Source organism: Synchiropus splendidus, chromosome 12 (assembly GCF_027744825.2).
Source record: "Synchiropus splendidus isolate RoL2022-P1 chromosome 12, RoL_Sspl_1.0, whole genome shotgun sequence".
NCBI classification, from domain to species: domain Eukaryota; kingdom Metazoa; phylum Chordata; class Actinopteri; order Syngnathiformes; family Callionymidae; genus Synchiropus; species Synchiropus splendidus.
Genome location: NC_071345.1, coordinates 3,269,069 through 3,288,186, shown reverse-complemented (window position 1 = coordinate 3,288,186; position 19,118 = coordinate 3,269,069). Strand labels below are relative to the sequence as shown.

The window sequence follows — 19,118 nt, the reverse complement described above, 5'->3', positions numbered from 1 at the left end:
CATTGAAAAAATAATAATAAGACAACATAGTTGAAGGAATAAATGGACCAAATAATGTTACGCCATTTAGCTGTACGGTTATTTTTTCCACGGCTACGGAATAAACAATAATTTTAATAAATCACAACAGTCAGTAGTTAGTAGCAATGCTGCCACCTTACGCTGATGGACTTCCGGGTCTACTTTTTCAGCGGCGCTTGTACACATGAGACTGCAAGATCAATGACCGCGTTAATAATTTCTTATTCGTAAAGAAAAAGTTAAACAAAGTCGCAACCCGCTTATTTTAGCTTAAATGTGCGTTAAATACGGTTAAATGTGTTAGCGCGGTGGAAGGATATTGAAAAAGTACATGGGTGTGCTGCGTCTCTTCTAGCACATTCTGCGAGGAAAAAAACGGCCTGGAGTGACGTCACGTGCTTGTCAGCAGCAGCAGGCTTCGCGGAACAGATGCTGCAACAGCGTCGCCATGGTGACCAGGAGTGTGTACACGGAGAGAAGGGGCTTCTGGGGTCCGAACACACAACAGCTGGCCCCCGCTGACTGTTGTCTTTGTCATGGTTATTGTTGCTACGCTTCATTTGGATCATAAAGGATGCACCGACTCTTATTTAGAATGAAGAAAGAAGAAAGCATTTTCTACTTTAACTTTTGAACACCGACCCTTTTTTTGTCTCTTATTAATACTGTCGACATTTTATGAATCATAGTCATAGAACACAGTCTTTACTGTCATTGTAACGAGTACAACAAAAAAAGAAAAACATATATAATAATAAAGGTGTTTAAATTTTTCTAAAAAATAATCTGAAATTGTTATTTGAACCATTTGTTATTTTATTTTATTTCTGCAATTTGGCAGGATTCACACATTGATTTAAGTATTCTATTGAAATTGTATTTATGTATTGAATTGTATTTACTTGGTGAACACGTTAAACACTCGATCATTTGAGAAATTACTGTGCAATTATTTCTTCAACTTTCACGACTACTTTCGACTTAAATCATGACATATTACGACATTACATTTAGATGTATTTCTAACTGTCAACTACAAGTCAAACTAGCGTCCCGAATTTGCTGTTTATATGTTGCGTCAATTCTATTCTTTTTATCTTCACACGTTTTTTGGCCTATTTTGAATGGTTTCAGATGTCTGGGAATTTGCTTGCAGTTAAATTATTATTGAAATGCGTCTGTTTTTGCGCTTAGCTACTTTTGTTTGAATTACTCACCTTCAACACACGTGTGAGCGTGTTTTTTTTTTCTAGTCTCCGCTCATCTGGGACATCCCGATACTAAAAACAAAGGCCACCGTCTTAACGCTTCTAACACGCATGCGTCGCAGGTTGCGAGGGCCCGGAGCTAGCTGTGGCGCTAGCGTAGCATTCGTTTTGAAAGGAGTTTGAAAGGATTTTTGCGAGAAACTTAGTCAGAATTGCTTGATTTTGTTCACCCACGTACACGTTTCCCGACACGGGGTAAGTATCTGGACACATGTGTGTTTCTTTATGGCCGCTAAACTCGCTCTCAGAAGTAAATCCCGTGGTTTGTGACTTAGCGATTAGTTACCACACGGCGGTGTTTGTGTTCTTCTACTCTCGGCTGGGTTGTTGGTCTGTCACGACTTTAGACCTTAAGTGAATCATACTTACACACTACCGTGTTCATATGAAACAGAACGTGGAGCGTTGATGTTAAGTTGCGCACTACTAGACATTGAAGTTACTGTAGTTACACATGACGAGTGTGCTGACGCTTTCAAAACAGACCTAAACTGTGACGTCTCAAAACACCGGATCCATCTATTATTGACTACTCCAACCAATAAAAGAAGAATCAAGGACACCAGACAAAGTCGCCACATGAATGGCGCCTATAAGTTCGTCAGAAAACAGACATTACACAAGATAGTTTTTCATCATTAATGGCGGGATGACTGAGGCATAGACTGGAGTAACGGGTGTTGCTCTAATACTGTCATAGAAAGGCGAAAAATAAACGTCTCCTCGACCACGCGCCATTACACAGACGAGCGAGAGGAAGATACCGCTGGGAGACAGGTGCGGGAGGACACTGACCTACAGAACATGTGCAACATGACGAGTGAAAGATTGGACGGACAATGATCCTGAACAGAGTGTAGGTACAGACAGACTCAGACACAGATAAGAGCTTGCCCCAGGACTGAAGCAACAACCAGAGGTTATATAAATCATGGAAGCCAACTTAATACAGGACAATATCCAGAGGGCTCTCTCACTTACCTACCTAAAGAGAAATACCAGCCCTGGGACCAGACGACACTCATACTAACAATGCATACTGCTTGTTATTTATACTTGAATACAATTATCTTCATCAGGTCGATCCCTAGACGACCAGAATGTCGTTCCCTCCGCATTTAAACCGGCCGTTGCTGCCCCATCCTGGGATGCCACCACAGTATGCTTTCCCTACTGGTAAGATGACTTGTTTTAACATTACCGTCTGATTTACAGAGCGTCCATGTCCAGGTGCCTCACATGTCCTGCTGTGTTATGAGCCGCTTTTGTGTAACATCGTATGTCTTTTGTTGTTATTTAAAGTTCTTCTTTATTGCACTTATGATTAAAAATAGTAATCTGATCTGATCTCAAAGACATATTCTGTTGGCATCAGCTTAATTTTATCACAGTGCCCACAATATTTTGTACTTTTCATGACGTGATCATAACTCAACCAGTGCTACAAGAGTCAATGAATGTGTCCTCTTCATTGGCACATCATTTTTTGCTATGTTTTAATGATTATTTTGTTAAATATGGAACATTTACTATTAATTACTGAATTACACATTTTACCTGGTTTAAATTATCATAAGTTGTTACTTCTTTCTTAAGAGTGTGGAGTAACATGATGAACCAACATTCTAGGGCATTGTTTATGGAAAGTGAGTTCAAACAATGTGACTCCCATGTCGTCATTATTTACATGAGCTGTCTCATTCATGGCTCACTCTTAACCTTGAGCTCTGTAGTACGTGTTTCTCCGAGCTGGTTTGTGCTGAAATGTTTCCTATGGTCCATGTTGGTTTGCAGGAGCGCCAATGATACCCATCCACATGGGCATCATGGCTCCAGCCCCTGCAGTGATGGTCTCGTCCTTGCCGGTGGTCAGTAAGCCCCCAGTCGTCAGGCAGGATCTCATTGCTCTACGCGCCAAAGAAAACGACGAGAACAGCGGACCCACCACCACAGTCTTCGTGGGGAACATATCGGAGAAAGCTTCGGATATGCTGATCAGGCAGCTGCTGGCGGTGAGATGAAGTCTTCATCATCGTCCCTGGTCTGACCTCTACATTCGCCCTCTTCATCACATCCATGTACCACAATGGTTGTCTTCTCAACATTCTTCCTGTCTCCCCACTCTCTGTCTTCCCCTTCACTCCAGCGTCCACCCCTCAGTTACGCCAACCTTTCCACCCTGCCTACACTCTCCTCATCGCCTCCTATAATCTATCCATTACTGTGATCCGGAGTATGTTTTCACTACCTCTACACACTGCAATTTCAACCTGCTTGCTAGAAATAGAGACTGAACTGAAATGAGCTGTACTGTTAGCCACACCATGAAGAAGAAGGCATATTCTCAGGTATATTTTTGTCCGGTTGAAGTTACGGATGTCCTTGATTTGTCCCATGCTGATCAGATCTTTCAGTTTTGTCCTGTTAATCCGTGGCCCCACATTTCTGCCAAGCTCCAGGTTATATGAAAGTGTGTTGTCCCTTTAAAAAATGTTTTGTTTTTGACTAATGGTTGTTGTTGTTGTTTACTGCAGAAATGTGGCATCGTCCTGAGCTGGAAGAGAGTCCAGGGAGCCTCTGGTAAACTCCAAGGTAAATCCAAGTAGTATTTGAAGACAGGAAGGTTTCTGTGAATCGCAGTTCCGTCATAGCCATTTGTCTGCTACTCGGTCGGCAGCTTTTGGTTTCTGCGAGTACAAGGAGCCAGAATCCACCCTGCGAGCCCTGCGGCTGCTTCATGACCTGCAGATCGGAGACAAGAACCTCCTGGTGAAGGTGGACGCCAAAACCAAGGACCAGCTGGATGAGTGGAAGGCCAAGAAAAAGAGCGCCAATGGAGTATGAATCTTCTTTGATGCATCAAAGCTTTCCCGCTTCTGAGAGCTTCTAGTGCTGAGTCATCAGATTCCAGGCTATTTGAGGCGTACCTATTAATAACGGAAGATCAATGAGCTCTTTTGTGTCTGCTGAGCAGTGTGTGGTGGAGTGACAGAAAAGGCACACGATCCTAAAGTAGATGCAACACTGATCACCGTTCAGCTTTTCAGAGTGTACTTTTTGATGTGTCTCTGATGATGTCATCAGTCATAAATATTCCGCCTATTCAGCAACCTGATTTGTTTACATGTGACAAGCTCAGGTTTTAGTTGAGCGAAATCATTTTTCCAACTGCCACTGAACTTCTTGTTAATTTCGACAGGATCTGAAAGCTGACGACGGCAGCGGCGTTGACAACAACGAGGAAGAGGAGGAGGTTCTTGACGAAGAGACGAAGAACAAGGACCTGGTGGTGAAAAGCTCTATTGACGGTCTGATAAACGAGTATGCCGCCGATCTCAACGCGCCGTCGCCGGATGAAGATGCCCTGCGCCGGAAACGGAAGGAGAAGAAAAAAGAAGAGGTAAACCCTCATGGAAACGTTTTCTCCTCATGCTTCTGTTTCGCTGTGTTCAATCACTTCTGTGTCCTCAGGATGACATAAACACCATGGATGTGGAGGAGGACAAGCGAGACCTGATCTCCAGAGAGATTAGTAAATTTCGAGACACCCACAAGGTACAGTTGTTTCTTTGATCGTGTAGTTGACATTTCAGGTTTGGACAGCAGCTGCTCACATAGTTTACCTTAAGAACATTTTTAGCTTAGTCGGCACGTTAAACTTGACCTCACATTCAGTTAGAAATAAATCAGCTCTCCATAATTGGTTGCACTTGACGTTGCACATTCAAGCATTCTTGACCTCCACCACTTTAGCGTGTTGCTTCATTCATCACACAAAAATGCATGGAGACGATGTGACAATACTTTAAAGCTAATCTATTCATTAAACCCCACCATTATGATAGTGATCATATGGTGACTAAAGCGAGATGAATCTCAGAGCTTTGGAAAAAGTTGCGAGGATAGGATGTAAGTATCAGCCTTTACTTACTTTCTATGTAATGTGGGCACCCCCCCTGCAGGAGAACTTGCATCGGGGCAACTGTCCGACGCCCTAAGTGTCGTCCAGGACGCTAAATCTGGCACTGTTGACCAACTTTGGTGGTGCTGTATGCATTTGTGAGTCCTGTGAGAAGTGAACCGGTGCGAGTTCTCTCATGATGATGGATGTCGATGATGTTGATGCTCATGCTCATAACCGCTGCAGTCTTCGGGGCTGTAGTTCTTTATCAGACATGTGGGGGGGTGCCCTCTCCACAGCAGCACCAGGCTCCGAAGACTTGAGGAGGTACGTGATCTCTGTCTGTGATGGTGTGAACGCTCTCCTCCATACCTCCATCCACTCTCTGTCTGCCCATTCAGCGCGTTAGTTTCCGTGGTCGGCTGGACGTCAGAATATCAAACCTTGATGTGAAACAAATGCTAGAAAAATGGAATTCAATGAAGTAAAACAAACAAATGATTATTTATATGTGACAGTTTGTAGAGGACACTGTGGTTTTATTTATTTATTCTTTTAAAAAAATGGCCATAATTGAAATGAAATAAACCCACACAGAAAGTAGACATCAGTATATGTCCAGCAATGTCATAAGTGGCCCAAATGAATTGAAAAATTCTTATAATACTCATATCATCATTTTCTCTCTCTCTCTCTCTCTCTTTATTTTTTTACATATACATTTTATTATTTTATTTTAGTACTACTTATTTAAATTTTAAGAATCAGTTCATATAGCACCTCAGCTCAATAAACCACCAGCTCAATTGATAACTGACTCTGGGGAATTTTGATACGGAGGTAAGTGAAGACCAGTAACTAGAAAAACTAATCCTTACTCTGTAAACCAAGCTGACGAGGTCCACGTTTAGAAAAAACATCATTTTCTGTCCCATTTCATTCTCTGCTGACTTTCTTTAGTCATAAGCCTCAATGTCACATGATCCTGTTTCCCTCCGTATACTTGATGGCTTCATGGATGTTGCAGCAGCTTGGCACTCAGACCACTGTGTGTGAGGGTGTGTGTGAGATGTGTGGTCTGGGCCCGGGGTGTCCAGGACTCCGCAGGGGTAAGAACGCTTCTCCTTCCTTTATCTGTGCAGAAATGTTTCTTCTGTTTGCACTGAAGTGTCAAATGTTGTTGTTGATGATGCTGAAGCCAGACAAAACTCCCATAACGTTTTTCCCTTGTACACCGTGTGACCTGCTTCCCTCCCAGGCCTAACTTTAAAAGGCTTTAGAGGCAGCGAAGGCCTGAGTCCGTAGTTCAACACCTGTAAGTCACATCGAGTTCAACACAAGACTGACGCCTGCTCTGTTGTTGTTCTGTTTCCTTGTTTGAGACGCTTCACAGACGTTTCCTCCGGCACGGTGGTCTCCAGCTTCTCTTACTCTTTTTAGTCAGTATTGAAGAGGAGGAAAGATGTGCACTAATCCAGCTTCAGTGTAGCATTCTTCTCTGGTTAACATAACATCTGGAGACCACTGGCTCTGTGCAGTGTGCGACACGGGTCTCACCTCGTCCCCGCTGAACCTGCGTCTGTTTTCCCCCGCAGAAACTGGAGGAGGAGAAAGACAAGCGGGAGAAGGAGCGGGCAGAGTTTGAGCGGGAACGGAAGGAGCGGGAAAAGGAGCGTGAGAAGGAGCGAGAGCGGTGGGATCGCGAGCGAGAGAAGGAGCGTGAAAAGGAGCGCGAGCGAGACAAAGAGCGAGACAGAGACCGCCGGACCAGAGAGCGGGAGCGGGAGAGGGAACGAGACCGCAGCCGAGACAGGAGCATCAACCGCAGCAGGTCCAGGTACGAGGCGAGAGGAGAGGACTGGGGTGGTGTGGGAGTCTCCGAAGGAGCGGAGAAGAAGACAGCCAATAGGATGAGAATATTTATATATATATTTATAGTGTGATTATTCCACAACATCATCGAAATAAGCTGAAAATGGCTTCCAAATTATTTCACCCCAAAACTGGAGGTATTGTCCAGAGGGAGAAAAATGTTCTTGTAGCTCAATACTTTGCTCATGAATGTGCATTGTCTAATAAGCATTTCATTTTAACAGTTAATAGCAAAACAATAGAGGAAAAAGGAAGTCAGCTCCTGAGCTGCATGATCTGTGGGTGGTGAATGACAAACATCAGCAGGTTTGATCAATAAAGCTGCGTTCATTCGGTGACTCTGAGGTGTGAAGGTCAGTCCTGAGTGAGAGGAACCAGTGACAGTGAACTCTGCTCACGCAGCTCGGCTCTTCCTCCTCCTCTCCCCACCCGCCTCGGGTGCTACGCTTCTCACCACCGCACCACGCCGCCTCCGTTTCTCTCTATTACCAGGCTCACTGTTGTAAAAACAGCACACATGATGAAGGTCTTCAACAGCTGCTGCTGGAGTTTGATGTCGAGCAGCACATTTTCAACACCACAACTAACTGATATTGATTTTCAGTGGTTGTTTTGTCAGACCTCCCTGCAGGGCTGGTCCTGGCCTGCCTTGCCAAAGTCTGTTTTCCACTGCTGTTAATGTGTAAACTCGGCCGACACTTTCTGGCAGGCTTCTGAATTCAGTGATTTCTCACCCCAGAGAGAAGAATAAATCCCATTGTTGCTGCCCCTTCTTTGACGCCCTGTCATGCATCGCTGGGAAGCTTTTTTCTTCTGCCTCCAGGAGCGGATTGTTCTTGTAATCGCTCAACTGGTGAACCACAAGGCTAAAGCAGTGAACCTGCTGTGTGGGGTGTCCTGGTGCTGAGGAGTAGGGGAGCCCTGTAACTGCGATGAGTTATAGGAGTGGGGTGTAGATTTCTGCTGGTCACCTCAAGTCATGGTTGTGTGTTCGTCTGTTTCATTCTCTGCTCCACCTCCTGCGTTTCCTTCCGGCCTGTCAGTCAAACTGTGGAGGGATATCTCTGCCATCCAGATTTGAATACAAAAAAACCAAAAAATCCAAAAGTTTTGTGATTGAAAAAAAGTTTCAAATCTGATCTCCAATCTATGACTAACTTCAATCAAATGAAATTTTACGCTGTATTGAAAACATTATGTAAATCTTTTAATAACAGGGCATCAAGACATCATTTTTCGGAATGATTTGTTTTTGAATTTGAATTCAGTTCGTCTCATTGTATTCATAGCTTGATGGCAGAGATCTCCCTCCACCCCACACCTGCTGCTGACACGTCACTGATCTACTGTTAACGTTGAAACTGCTTTTCATTTCCAAGAGAAGCTCCTGATGACGCGTGTCCGACTCACTGTGTCTCCGTCCTGGTGCTCTGCAGGGAGGCGAGTCGCGACCGAGAGCGGGAGAAGAAGCGCGACCTGGAGGATGTGGAGGATGCGTACGAGCGGCGGAAGCTGGAGAGGAAGCTGCGTGACAAGGAAGCGGCTTATCAGGAGGTGTGAGACTGTCGGGGAGGAGCTGTGATCACGCTCATCACGGGGGTGTGTGTGGACTGACCAGAGTCATGTTGGTCTGCAGCGCCTGAAGAACTGGGAGCTGCGGGAGAGGAAGAAGGCCCGGGACTACGCCAAGGACTCTGAGAGGGAGGGCGTGCGGCGGAGAGAGATGGTGAGGAAGCTGCTGTGTGTGTGCTGACTCTTCTGTCACCCCTTCACTTCACACAGCGCCACTGACTCCTCATCGTGTCGCTCAGGAACCAAACAGCTGCGTTGTTGAGATTATCCAGGTTATTATTGTTGGAGACCTTTTGCTGCGACTGGAGGCCACATTCAGAAACTTGGTTTTACAATGTGGAGAGCAGTGAGTTTCCTGAGCTGGCATCAGTGTTTGTATCCACTGAGGCGGTGAATTCATATGTGGATTTGTATGAAAAGAATCTCAGATATTTGGACTCATGTTTTTACGTTTAGTGAGAAAGTGAATTCATGTTCTGTTGAGGGAAACTCTGCTGACTTCATGGGTTTCAGGTGATGATGGTGATATTTGATCAGAGTGGAGCTCTGTCGTCGGTTCTTCTGTGAGAATAGTGTGCGGATGCTGCAGACGTGGCTCTTTCCTGCTCTAGTAGGACTTCAACACGGAAGTCAGAGCCTTCAGAACCGAAAAGTGAAATGCATTTGTCAGATCGAAATAGTGTCGCTCACAATACCATCACAACATGTTCCCCATGATCTTAAGCGTGTGCTGACGGCCCTGCTCAGAGGAAAAGCCAGGCCGGTGCGGCTCCGTGGCTGTGGCCTCTCACTGTACTGTCATGCGGAGCGTGGCCAGACGAGCTCACGTTGGCTCCCACAGTCAGAGAGGCTGAGTCTTGTGGAGGAGCGTCCTGCGCTGGTGTTCAGTGGAAGGTTGTGGTTGGGAACAAGGCTGGCGAGGAGCAATGCTTCATGTGAAGTCACTTCTCTTTTTAAGTTCCTGCTTCTCTGAGGCGATGTGGAGGCGGCTCTGGACGGTGACCTTCGGTGTCTCTCTGCCCCTGGTTCATTCCTGCCTGACCCATCTGATTGTGTGTGTTTGTGCGCAGATGAAGGAAGGCAAGCGGCTGAAGGAGTTCCTGGAGGACTACGACGACGACCGAGACGACCCCAAGTACTACAGGTGAGCCCAGCAGCCGTGGCCCGGCTGTGTGTCAGGTGCTGCGCCACCTTTTGTTCTGATGGCTGCAATGCCCCGTGTGGCCTGCAGGGGCAGTGCACTGCAGCGACGTCTGCGCGACAGAGAGAAGGAGACGGAGGTGGACGAGCGAGACAGGAAGAGAGAGAGGGAGGAGCTGGAGGAGATCAGACGCAGGCTGCTGGAAGAGGGACATCCAGATCCAGACGCCGAGCTGCGCAGGGTGAGTCGCTCTCTGCCCCGCGCGTGTCTCTGTGTGTGTCTGTGTGGTGAAGTGGGTCGCTCAAGGTCGTTGGGACGTGTTGTCTCTCAGATGGAGGAGGAAGAGGAGGAGCGTCTGCGACGGCCTCCCGTCGTCCAGGAGCCCGAGCCCCGCCTCCACCTGCACCAGCACAGGCCTCCGCGGGACCACAGGCCCGACCAGGTCCGACCCGAGTCCCGGTCCCGCCCCGCCCCCTCGGACGACGAGGTGGAGGACGGCGAGGAGGACTTGGACGGGGAGAAGCCGTGTCTGAAGCCCACCATGCGGCCCATCACCGCCGCGCCCTCCGTGTCGTCGGCCAGTGGCGGCGCCTCCCCCGACACGCCGGGCCACGACTCGCCGTGCGGCATCATCATCCCGCACGAGAACTCGCCTCGGGACCTGCTGCCCCAGGACGAGAACCGGCCCAAGATCGGGCTGAGCCTCAAGCTGGGTGAGTGCTTCCTGCCGTGAGCTGGCGCCGTGCCTGGGCTCATGGGGCTCCGGCAGTCCTGACCCGCTCCTCTCCAGCTGCAGCAGGAAGCCCCAGCCAGCCGCACGCCGGCAAGAGGAAGAAGCTGCCGGTGGACAGCGTCTTCGGCAGGTTTGAGGAGGAGGAGCCGGATGAGCAGCCCCGCATGAGGAAGCTGGTGCCGCTGGACTACGACGACGACAAGAGTCTGGGCGTGGAGGGCGCCACGCTGTCTGGCGTGAAGGGCGCCAACTCAGAGGAAAAGCAGAGGCACATCAAGAGCCTGATCGAGAAGATCCCCACGGCCAAGCCCGACCTCTTCTCATACCCGCTGGACTGGACCATGGTGGACTCGGTGAGTGCTGCCCCCCGCTGGTGGAGGCTGGTAACGTTGCAGCGACATGGACACTCTGGTCACTGTCACACCCTGGTGGTTTCTTCTGGCTCCTCAGTTTCTCAAGTCCATGTACTGACTTTCATCCTTCATCTGCTCCGGGTGTTTGACTCTTGGGTTTTCTTTGGCTGCGTCACCGTAAACGCTTGTTCATGTGAAACTGGTCTCTAATGATAATACGAGTCTTGTCGGCCGCCAGACTCTGATGGAGCGACGCGTTCGTCCGTGGATCAACAAGAAGATCATTGAGTACATCGGGGAGGAGGAGGCCACGCTGGTGGACTTCGTCTGCTCCAAGGTAGCCATCATGTGACCTCCTGCCTCCTCCACTGCCACAGCTCTGACTCTCTGTCGCCCCCAGGTGATGGCTCACGGTACTCCACAGCAGATCCTGGATGACGTCGCCATGGTGAGTCACTGACAACCTCCAGGCTTTTAGATGTGATGACGTTTCGCTTCAGTCGGCTCGTTTTTTTTTACTGTCGTTTCTGACTTGAGGCCAGTTTTTTTTTTTTTTTATACTTTAAATCTTGAGCTGTTTGGCTTTGATTCTTTTAAACATGTTGAACAGTTTAGGTGTGAAGACCATCACCTCTGGCTGACAGACAGCCTTGATGGTTCTGTTTCACACAGTTTGTTCCATGTGGAGAGTTTAGCCTGCGCTTGATTTGAGATTTGTAAAAGGCCAACACTGCCCCCTTGTGCTCAACTCAGAAAGTGGTCAAGTGATGTCATGAGTTGTGGCCCAAATGTGATGCCTGTCACAAGGTCGCTGGTAAAATCTCTAGATAGTTTTGCGTGTTAAGAACGAAAGTGTCTCTGTAGCGCCCTCTAGCTGACAAACTGCTGAACAGACAAAAGTTAAGATTTTTTTTTTCCAGCTGTCGTCAGCAGAAGTAAGTACTAATTCTCATTTGAGCTGTTCCAGATGTGACTGGTGTCTGTCTCTCCAGGTTCTGGACGAAGAGGCCGAAGTCTTCATCGTGAAGATGTGGCGCCTCCTCATTTACGAAACGGAGGCCAAGAAGATTGGACTGGTGAAGTAGCGCAGAGACCCTGGCGGCAGGCTTCCGGTACAGCGGCATCAAAACGTCCGGTGATATTTATTAGGAGGCCGTGGAACTTCTGAAGAGCACTCACCTCGTAACCACTAGAAGATGTTGCTGCTGTAAAAACGCTCGTTTGTTTTGTATCGGTGAAGAATAAATGATTTTTAATAAACGCTGACTCAGCCATTGTTGACACTTTAATGGAGCCAGACTCCCAGGGCTGAAGAAAAAATGTTTGAGCGTCCGTCGGCTGCCTTGATCCTCGGCAGCGTCCTAGTCTTCCGTCTTGGCCTCCATCTCCTCGGCGTCGTCGTCTCCGTCCACCTCGGCGTTCTCCCGCTCTAGTCTCTCCAGCTGCCGGGCCAGTTCTGTCTCGTCCGTGTCCGTCACCACTTTAGGCTGCGGCGGGAGGAGCGAGCGGTGAGTCACTGCCAGAGTCACGTGACTGCGGGACTCACCTCCATCTGGATGTTGAAGAAGCCCCTCTTCTCGTCGATCTTCTCCTTGATGGCGGCCATGGCCTGGTTGAGGACGGAGAGGCCCTCGGTCCGCTCCAGGGTGGTCGTGGTCATGACGTAGCGAGGCGGCGCGATCAGGTTGATCTGGAGGAGCAGCCGCCAGGTCAGGTGAGGTCAGGTCATTCACTCAGCGCTCAACCTTGACTCATCCACCCAGGACTGGAACTTCATACCTCCATCAAACTGTCTTCAATGATCCATTCATCCTCATACAATTTCTCTTTCCAGTCAGAGATGACATGAATGCATCATCCAACAGTGTATACAATTGAGAACCACTTCAATCATCCATCCACAATCCATACATTTATCCACTCATCGTACCATGATTCATTCACTCATTCATTTGTTCTTTCATTTAACAAACCTACATTGATCGTAATTCACTCCTCCATCAGATTCTTACATGAATACATCCATCCTTCATCCAACCAATCCATGCAGATCTTTTCAACAACGTGTGTGTGTGTGTGCGTGTGTGCGTGTGCGTGCGTTACCTTGATGGGCATGACCTCTGTGGAGCAGCTCAGTCCGGCCCTCAGCGCCTCCTTCACGGCGTCGATGCCCTCGTAGCCGTAACACGCCACCTCGATGTCTGCGAGGAAAACACGGTCAGACCTGGTCCGGCTCTGCGTGGCGGTCGTGCGGTCAGGCACCTGCGCGGATCTTGACGGCCTGCGGGGTCAGCCTCCTGTTGATGTTGTCGATGAGGACGGCGCGCTCCTCCTCTGTCAGGTCCAGGCCGTCCAGGATGGAAGGGTCTCTGCGGGAGAGAGGACTCGCTCAGACTCCAGCTCTGCCTCGACCCGGAGCGGCGCTGGCGGGGACTCACGACACGGCTTGCTTGAAGACGTCGTAGGCGCCGTATCCGGGCCGCTTGTACTTCTCGTCGAAGACCCAGGCCGTGCGCTGGTACAGGCTCTCCAGCTGCTCGTCTTTGCTGTAGTCCAGGACCTCAGCCACGTGCCGCAGGATGCTGTAGACCTAAGACATTAGAAGAGAGACATGACATCACAGCTGTCACATGACATCACCGCACCAGAGCTGAGCTCTCACCGTCTTAGACTTGGTGAACTTGTCCTCGCACTTGATGGCCTCCTCCGGTGACACCCTTCTTTTGGACAGATCGATGTAACCTGGAGGGAAGGCGCAGGGTCAGGGGGCGCGAGGCGGGGACCTGGCAGCGGCGACTCACCCTTTTCTTTGTCGACTCGGATCACCACCACGCACTCGTTGCGTCCGATGCGGATGAGCTTGTTGATGGAGCGGATGCGGCGGCGGGACAGTTCGCTCAGCAGGATCATGCCCTCGATGTTGTTGTACTCCAGCAGGCTGACATAGGCTCCCATCTCCGCGATGGAGCGCACGTTGACCATCACCACGTCCTCCACCTCTGGGAACCGGTGCTGGTAGAACCGACAGCTGAGCCCCGGCATCTCTGAGGAGGAGGAGGAGGAGAGAGAGAGAGGAGTGAAACTGGTCCCCACAGTGGCTCAAATACTCGTAAACAAAGAGGCTTGAGGCTCCTCTCTGTTTGACAGACGAACTGATCGTACACCATATCCCGCCAAACTCAAGCAAAACTGACAATTCTGCATCTCAGGATAAATCCGATAAACACGCAGCTCACTCGCAGCATTGGACCTGCACACGTGAACATGACGAGACAGCGACGGCGCGCGCGCTCTCCAGCTCTGCGCCGTTTTCCACGTCTCCATTAGGCTTCACTGATGGAGGACACACTCTCACAGGCAGCGCTAATGCTACGAACCGCCATCAGTTAGGGACCACCAACAAATACTAAAGCCTCAAAGTATTAGCGAAATCTTCAATAAGGCCATGAAAAACAAGCATCTTAGGAGAGAGAATTGTGAAAAGGTTTTTCATTACACAAGACAAAGGAGTGACAGTTTGCATCATGGTCTGGATAATAGACTCTGACTCCATGATCATTTCTTCACCTGATGGTTTCTAATGTTTCTTCAGCAGCATCCTTGAAATGTGTCCAGACTGCTCCATAGTTCAAGTCAACTGTTCAGAGACATGAGGCACAGCAGACAGACAGCTCAATGTAACCCCTGAATAAAGCTGGCAGAGCAGCCTGTCAGACACCAGCGGCTTCTACCAGAGACCTGAAACATTGAGTTTCTCATCTCTGCACCGAGTTCACTGTTCTATTGAAACATCAACAGATTATGATGTTGGAGACAAACTCCACTGATAAGTTTCACTATAAAACAGTTTCAAGGGAGACTGTAGTGTCCAACACATGGAAGAGAAGGAACATGGACTTATCGCCAACATTACATTTATCACAATAACTGTTTTTGTCCACATCGCCCATATATAGATACACACACACAGCAGGCAGGGTGGAGACGGTCAAGGGTTATCAGATAGTGGAGGTGAGTGTTTGGAGCCTCAGGAGAGTCAGAGGTGAAGACACTGAGGTGCTACCGGCAGTGAGACGGTCAGACATGATGGAGGAGACCTGAGGATGACAGGATCTACACAGCTCGTCGGCTGTAAACAGAGAGTCGACAGCAGAAACAAACGCTGACTCGACTTTTTTTTTGACGAATGAATGAAAGTGTCTCTGAACTTGATCCTCCTGACGGATAAACTGGGATTACGAACACTCCAGGCAGAAAATGCCCAACACAAAGCCAACGACAACAATCCTCCACATTATCCGAGGGTTGATCGCGGCGTTTGAAAACGCTGTTTCGAGCGCAGCAGCGGCTGAGACCAGAACCAGGAGACGACACAGATGTCGGCACCAGCAGCGGAACACCGCGATCCATTTCAAATCCTCAATGAAAAGCGACATCCTCCGGTTCAACAACAACTGAAGGGTTTAATACTTTCAGTTATTCCTCCACTGAAGTCGATGAAAAGATGATGCAACACAAATGGGGAGGCGAGGGAGAAGCGCACTCGCGTATTAACACCAGCATGATAGTGACCGCGAGTTTACACTGCGCTTAAACGGCGAACACATACGCGAGTATAAGTTGGGACGTGTGACCAGAGCAGCTCTGTTAGCTCGCGTGCTACCAGCCGGTGCAGCATCACATGCGGTGCATGCTACACAGCAGCTAGCCGCTCCGGCTGAAGGCACATCACCGCGTCAAACAGCGCTGGGCTGAGCGCACTCTTACCTGTGTCATATGGTTATAGAACAACAATGTAAAAAGGCTCCGTGTCCGGAGTTTTCAAAGGCCCACTTTACAGATTTAGGGGTGAAAGAACTCCGGCCCGTTAGCTCGACTTCATTGGGTGGTGTGCTAATATTCCGACCCGGAAGAGACCCTTCTTCTGAGAGGTTAATGGCGGACCGCAACTAAGACAATGGCGCTTTACCGCCACCACCTGGTAGGATGGCTGAATTTGAAATCGCGAATATCTCCGACATTTACCCGAACACACGGTTGCTTCCAATTGTTTAATTGTTATAATTAATACTTGTACATAAATTGGATTAAAAAAAACGTAATTCAAAATATTCAGGAAAAAGATAAGCGCAAATTGCAATTTACATACACAGTTTACAAAAATCTTCCAATAATAAAAAAAAAGATTTATTCATTAATGAAATGGTTGTTTTAATATCGGTTTAAAGCGGAAAACAGCGTTTACCACATGCGCATGCGCACTCAGATCACATGACACCAGATCAGCTGATCACCGCAGACGGAGAGTGCGACAAGATCACGACCATCGCTGCAATAAACCCCGCGCAGAGGACGACAGAGACCCGTCACCGAAGAGCAGCAAAGAGCGCTTAAAAACCCCATCGACACACGGATCATCGAGCGGAGAGTTGATTCCCAGAGGCAGAGAAGATGTCGGGGAAGGACCGGATCGACATTTTCCCCTCCAGGATGTAAGAGGCTCGTTTGCTAGCGAGATGCTAACACCGCGTTTACCGTCTGCTGCGGCTTCTTTTCACCGCGTGTTCGCTGAATGCGAGTCAGCGAGAGAAACATTCGAGTGTAAACGGTTGAAAAGAGGAAGAGCGACTGCCATGTCACGTGATGTATGTGCAGCATGAATGAGTAACACACGCGGTGAGGCTGACAGATGTGTTGTTGCTGTGGACGACACTGGCGTCTAAATCAGCGATTCTAAAACAGAGAGACCGTCACATGCTACAAGTGTAATGAACGCAAGCCGAATGAAGCGTCGCGTGACTTACGTGTTATCTCGCGAAATATTGATTTTTAATCTTTGTTTGTTGACACGCAACTGATGCGATCATCTTCCTCTCCATCGCTGTCAACTATGGAGTGAATATAGCCGCATGTGTGGGCAAACACAGACCTCACAGAGCAAACAGTGTGCGCTAACACACACACACACGAGCACAACTTCTTCAGTTCACTTTCACGTCTGTGCTTAGATCACCACCTCAGGTGTTACATTGATGTTAGTCGATTCAAACAATGTCTCAAATAATCGTCCAAATATTTGTGGAACAATTCACACTGATCCACTGACCATGCAAATACGTTTTTTTTATTGCTTACTCACTTGAATAATCAATTTATCACTGCGATGATCGACTGCCGCAGCTTCATTTTTCTGTCTTCCTTGACAACCACCGTTTCAACAAACCCTGACATCAATGTTAAACCAAGACTGCCCTCTAGTGGACCCTGAAAACATGGACACCGTTTCACGAAGCTTCACCAGCCCATCACTAGTTTCCATTGTTCCATCATTTACCCGGACAGAGTCATTGTTCTGTGCTGCAGAATGTGTGTACAACAAGTCATTTTCAAGTTAAAGAACGGCTGCTGGAGGCAGCAAGTCATTTTACGTGTCGCACTATTCTGTTGCGTTGTGGCCGTATTTCCTCGCAGGTCAGTCTGAAGTGTGTAACTTGTCTGAACCGTGTGCCTGCGTCTGCAGGGCTCAGACCATCATGAAGGCCCGGATGAAAGGGGCCCAGACGGGTCGCAACCTGCTCAAGAAGAAGTCCGACGCTCTGTCCATGCGTTTCCGTCAGATCCTGCGCAAGATCATTGAAGTCAGTGCCACTCGAATCAGATTACAAACCAAACTATGACAAACACTAGAGCACATCACAAGTCTCTTATTTATAGTAGAGCATCAAGTCCTTCAGTCCAGAGCTGCACTGGCTGCACAAAGTGGGTTTAAGATACACAAAATAAACACGATTTAGTACGATTATTTAAGTCTCTTCAATATTAGTTTTTTTAGGCTTTGAAAGTGTGTTTAGTATTTTATATTAAGTCACGTGTGTTGCCCCACCAGACAAAAACCAAAATGGGGGAGGTGATGAGGGAGGCGGCCTTCTCCCTGGCAGAAGCCAAATTTGCAGCCGGAGACTTCAGGTAACGTCACGCACGTGTTGGGTGCTGCTGGCGCCCGTGCTGACCTGCTCCTCCTCTGCAGCACCACAGTGATCCAGAACGTCAACAAAGCTCAGGTGAAGGTCCGAGCCAAGAAGGACAACGTGGCAGGTGAGAGAAGAAGAACCTTGCGTCAGACTCCAGAAACTAATGACTAATGACTGCGTCCTCAGGCGTGACTCTCCCGGTGTTCGAGCACTACCAGGAGGGCAGCGACAGTGAGTGAGCTTTGGCCTGCCGGGTGTGGACAGGACGCTGGTGTGTGATGCTGTGTTGCGTCCTCTCTCTTGCTCTAAGGCTATGAGCTTACCGGTCTGGCCAGAGGAGGAGAGCAGCTGTCCAGGTTGAAGAGGAACTACGCCCGGGCCGTGGAGCTGCTGGTGGAGTTGGCCTCCCTGCAGGTAGGGGGCGCTGAACACTGTCTCTCTCTGAAGCGTTCACTCGGTGCCACCCGACCTGACCTGAAGTGTTGTGTCTCAGACGTCGTTCGTGACTCTGGATGAAGCCATCAAGATCACCAACCGTCGTGTGAACGCCATCGAGCACGGTGAGGAAGGTTCATGACCTCCAGACGTGTTTCCGAGGTGCTGCTCTGACTCACATGCTCCCGCTGCAGTGATCATCCCTCGCATCGACCGCACGCTCACCTACATCATCACGGAGCTGGACGAGAGAGAGAGGGAGGAGTTCTACAGGTGAGGAGAGCGGAACACTGAGGTTTGAGGAGCCACTCACCCGACCCCTCTGCTGCAGGCTGAAGAAGATCCAGGAGAAGAAGAAGCAGCTGCGAGAGAAGACGGAGCTGGAGATCGCCGCCCGGCTGAAGAAGCTGGGGCCCATCGCTGAGCCGGCCAACATGCTGACGGAGGAGACGGACGAGGACCTGCTCTTCGAGTGACCCGCCTTGGCCCCTCCCCCGCCGCTGCTCATATTTATTCTGGACCCGCCGGGCCCGGTCAAGTCGGTGTCATCAGTGATCATGAGCCACTGTGATGTTTGTCAACACATTCCCCCTCCATGTTGTGTTTGCACGCCGAGTGTGTGTGTGTGTGTGTGTGTGTGTGTATCGTGGACGTCTGCTGCTGCTGCTGACATCATATCTGGTGGCCCCGCCCCTTTACTGGAGTGTCATGGAAGATGACGTCGAAATAAATATATCGTCAGTACAGGTGTTGTGCTGTGTCCTTACTACTACTCCAGATCAGTTTTCAGTTGTTTCAATCTTTACTATTTAGACCTTTAGTTTGAATATTTTATCCACCTTTATTTTCCT

General features: G+C 48.9%; 3 protein-coding genes across 3 annotated transcripts; 2 read left to right on the top strand and 1 right to left on the bottom strand.

The window, feature by feature from the left end:
- Positions 1 to 1,325: 1,325 nt before the first annotated feature.
- On the top strand, positions 1,326 to 12,135 carry rbm25b (RNA binding motif protein 25b). The gene is given in 17 exon segments (XM_053880299.1): positions 1,326 to 1,484; positions 2,369 to 2,465; positions 3,084 to 3,301; positions 3,824 to 3,881; positions 3,967 to 4,127; positions 4,489 to 4,698; positions 4,701 to 4,844; positions 6,786 to 7,027; positions 8,499 to 8,616; positions 8,699 to 8,788; positions 9,705 to 9,778; positions 9,866 to 10,016; positions 10,107 to 10,488; positions 10,566 to 10,861; positions 11,100 to 11,198; positions 11,262 to 11,309; positions 11,854 to 12,135. Coding segments are annotated over 16 exon segments (2,460 nt in total). The 5' UTR covers positions 1,326 to 1,484; positions 2,369 to 2,389; the 3' UTR covers positions 11,947 to 12,135.
- Positions 12,067 to 15,809, bottom strand: eif2s1b (eukaryotic translation initiation factor 2, subunit 1 alpha b). Its single transcript, XM_053880306.1, has 8 exons — positions 15,629 to 15,809; positions 13,663 to 13,905; positions 13,524 to 13,603; positions 13,300 to 13,451; positions 13,124 to 13,230; positions 12,965 to 13,062; positions 12,408 to 12,551; positions 12,067 to 12,348 (listed from the first exon to the last, which is right to left on the bottom strand). Exons 2-8 carry the CDS (start codon positions 13,901 to 13,903, stop codon positions 12,223 to 12,225), a joined length of 948 nt encoding a protein of 315 aa, XP_053736281.1. The 5' UTR covers positions 13,904 to 13,905; positions 15,629 to 15,809; the 3' UTR covers positions 12,067 to 12,222.
- A 319-nt stretch (positions 15,810 to 16,128) lies between these two features.
- Positions 16,129 to 19,117, top strand: atp6v1d (ATPase H+ transporting V1 subunit D). Its single transcript, XM_053880307.1, has 9 exons — positions 16,129 to 16,353; positions 17,382 to 17,499; positions 17,748 to 17,827; positions 17,889 to 17,956; positions 18,019 to 18,063; positions 18,143 to 18,246; positions 18,326 to 18,392; positions 18,462 to 18,540; positions 18,599 to 19,117. The coding sequence occupies exons 1-9, from the start codon at positions 16,313 to 16,315 to the stop codon at positions 18,741 to 18,743; spliced, it is 747 nt and encodes a 248-aa protein (XP_053736282.1). The 5' UTR covers positions 16,129 to 16,312; the 3' UTR covers positions 18,744 to 19,117.
- The last annotated feature ends 1 nt before the right edge of the window (position 19,118 follows it).

Bases quoted from the DNA above. Each gene is read 5' to 3' on its own strand.
- eif2s1b (XM_053880306.1), bottom strand. From the start codon at position 13,903: ATGCCGGGGCTCAGCTGTCGGTTCTACCAGCACCGGTTCCCAGAGGTG. The intron at 13,604-13,662 runs GTGAGTCGCCGC...CCTTCCCTCCAG, and splicing joins CCGAGTCGACAAAGAAAAGG to GTTACATCGATCTGTCCAAA. The intron at 12,552-12,964 runs GTAACGCACGCA...CTGCTCCTCCAG, and splicing joins CAGAGGTCATGCCCATCAAG to ATCAACCTGATCGCGCCGCC.
- atp6v1d (XM_053880307.1), top strand. From the start codon at position 16,313: ATGTCGGGGAAGGACCGGATCGACATTTTCCCCTCCAGGAT. The intron at 17,828-17,888 runs GTAACGTCACGC...CCTCCTCTGCAG, and splicing joins TTTGCAGCCGGAGACTTCAG to CACCACAGTGATCCAGAACG. The intron at 18,541-18,598 runs GTGAGGAGAGCG...CCTCTGCTGCAG, and splicing joins GAGAGGGAGGAGTTCTACAG to GCTGAAGAAGATCCAGGAGA.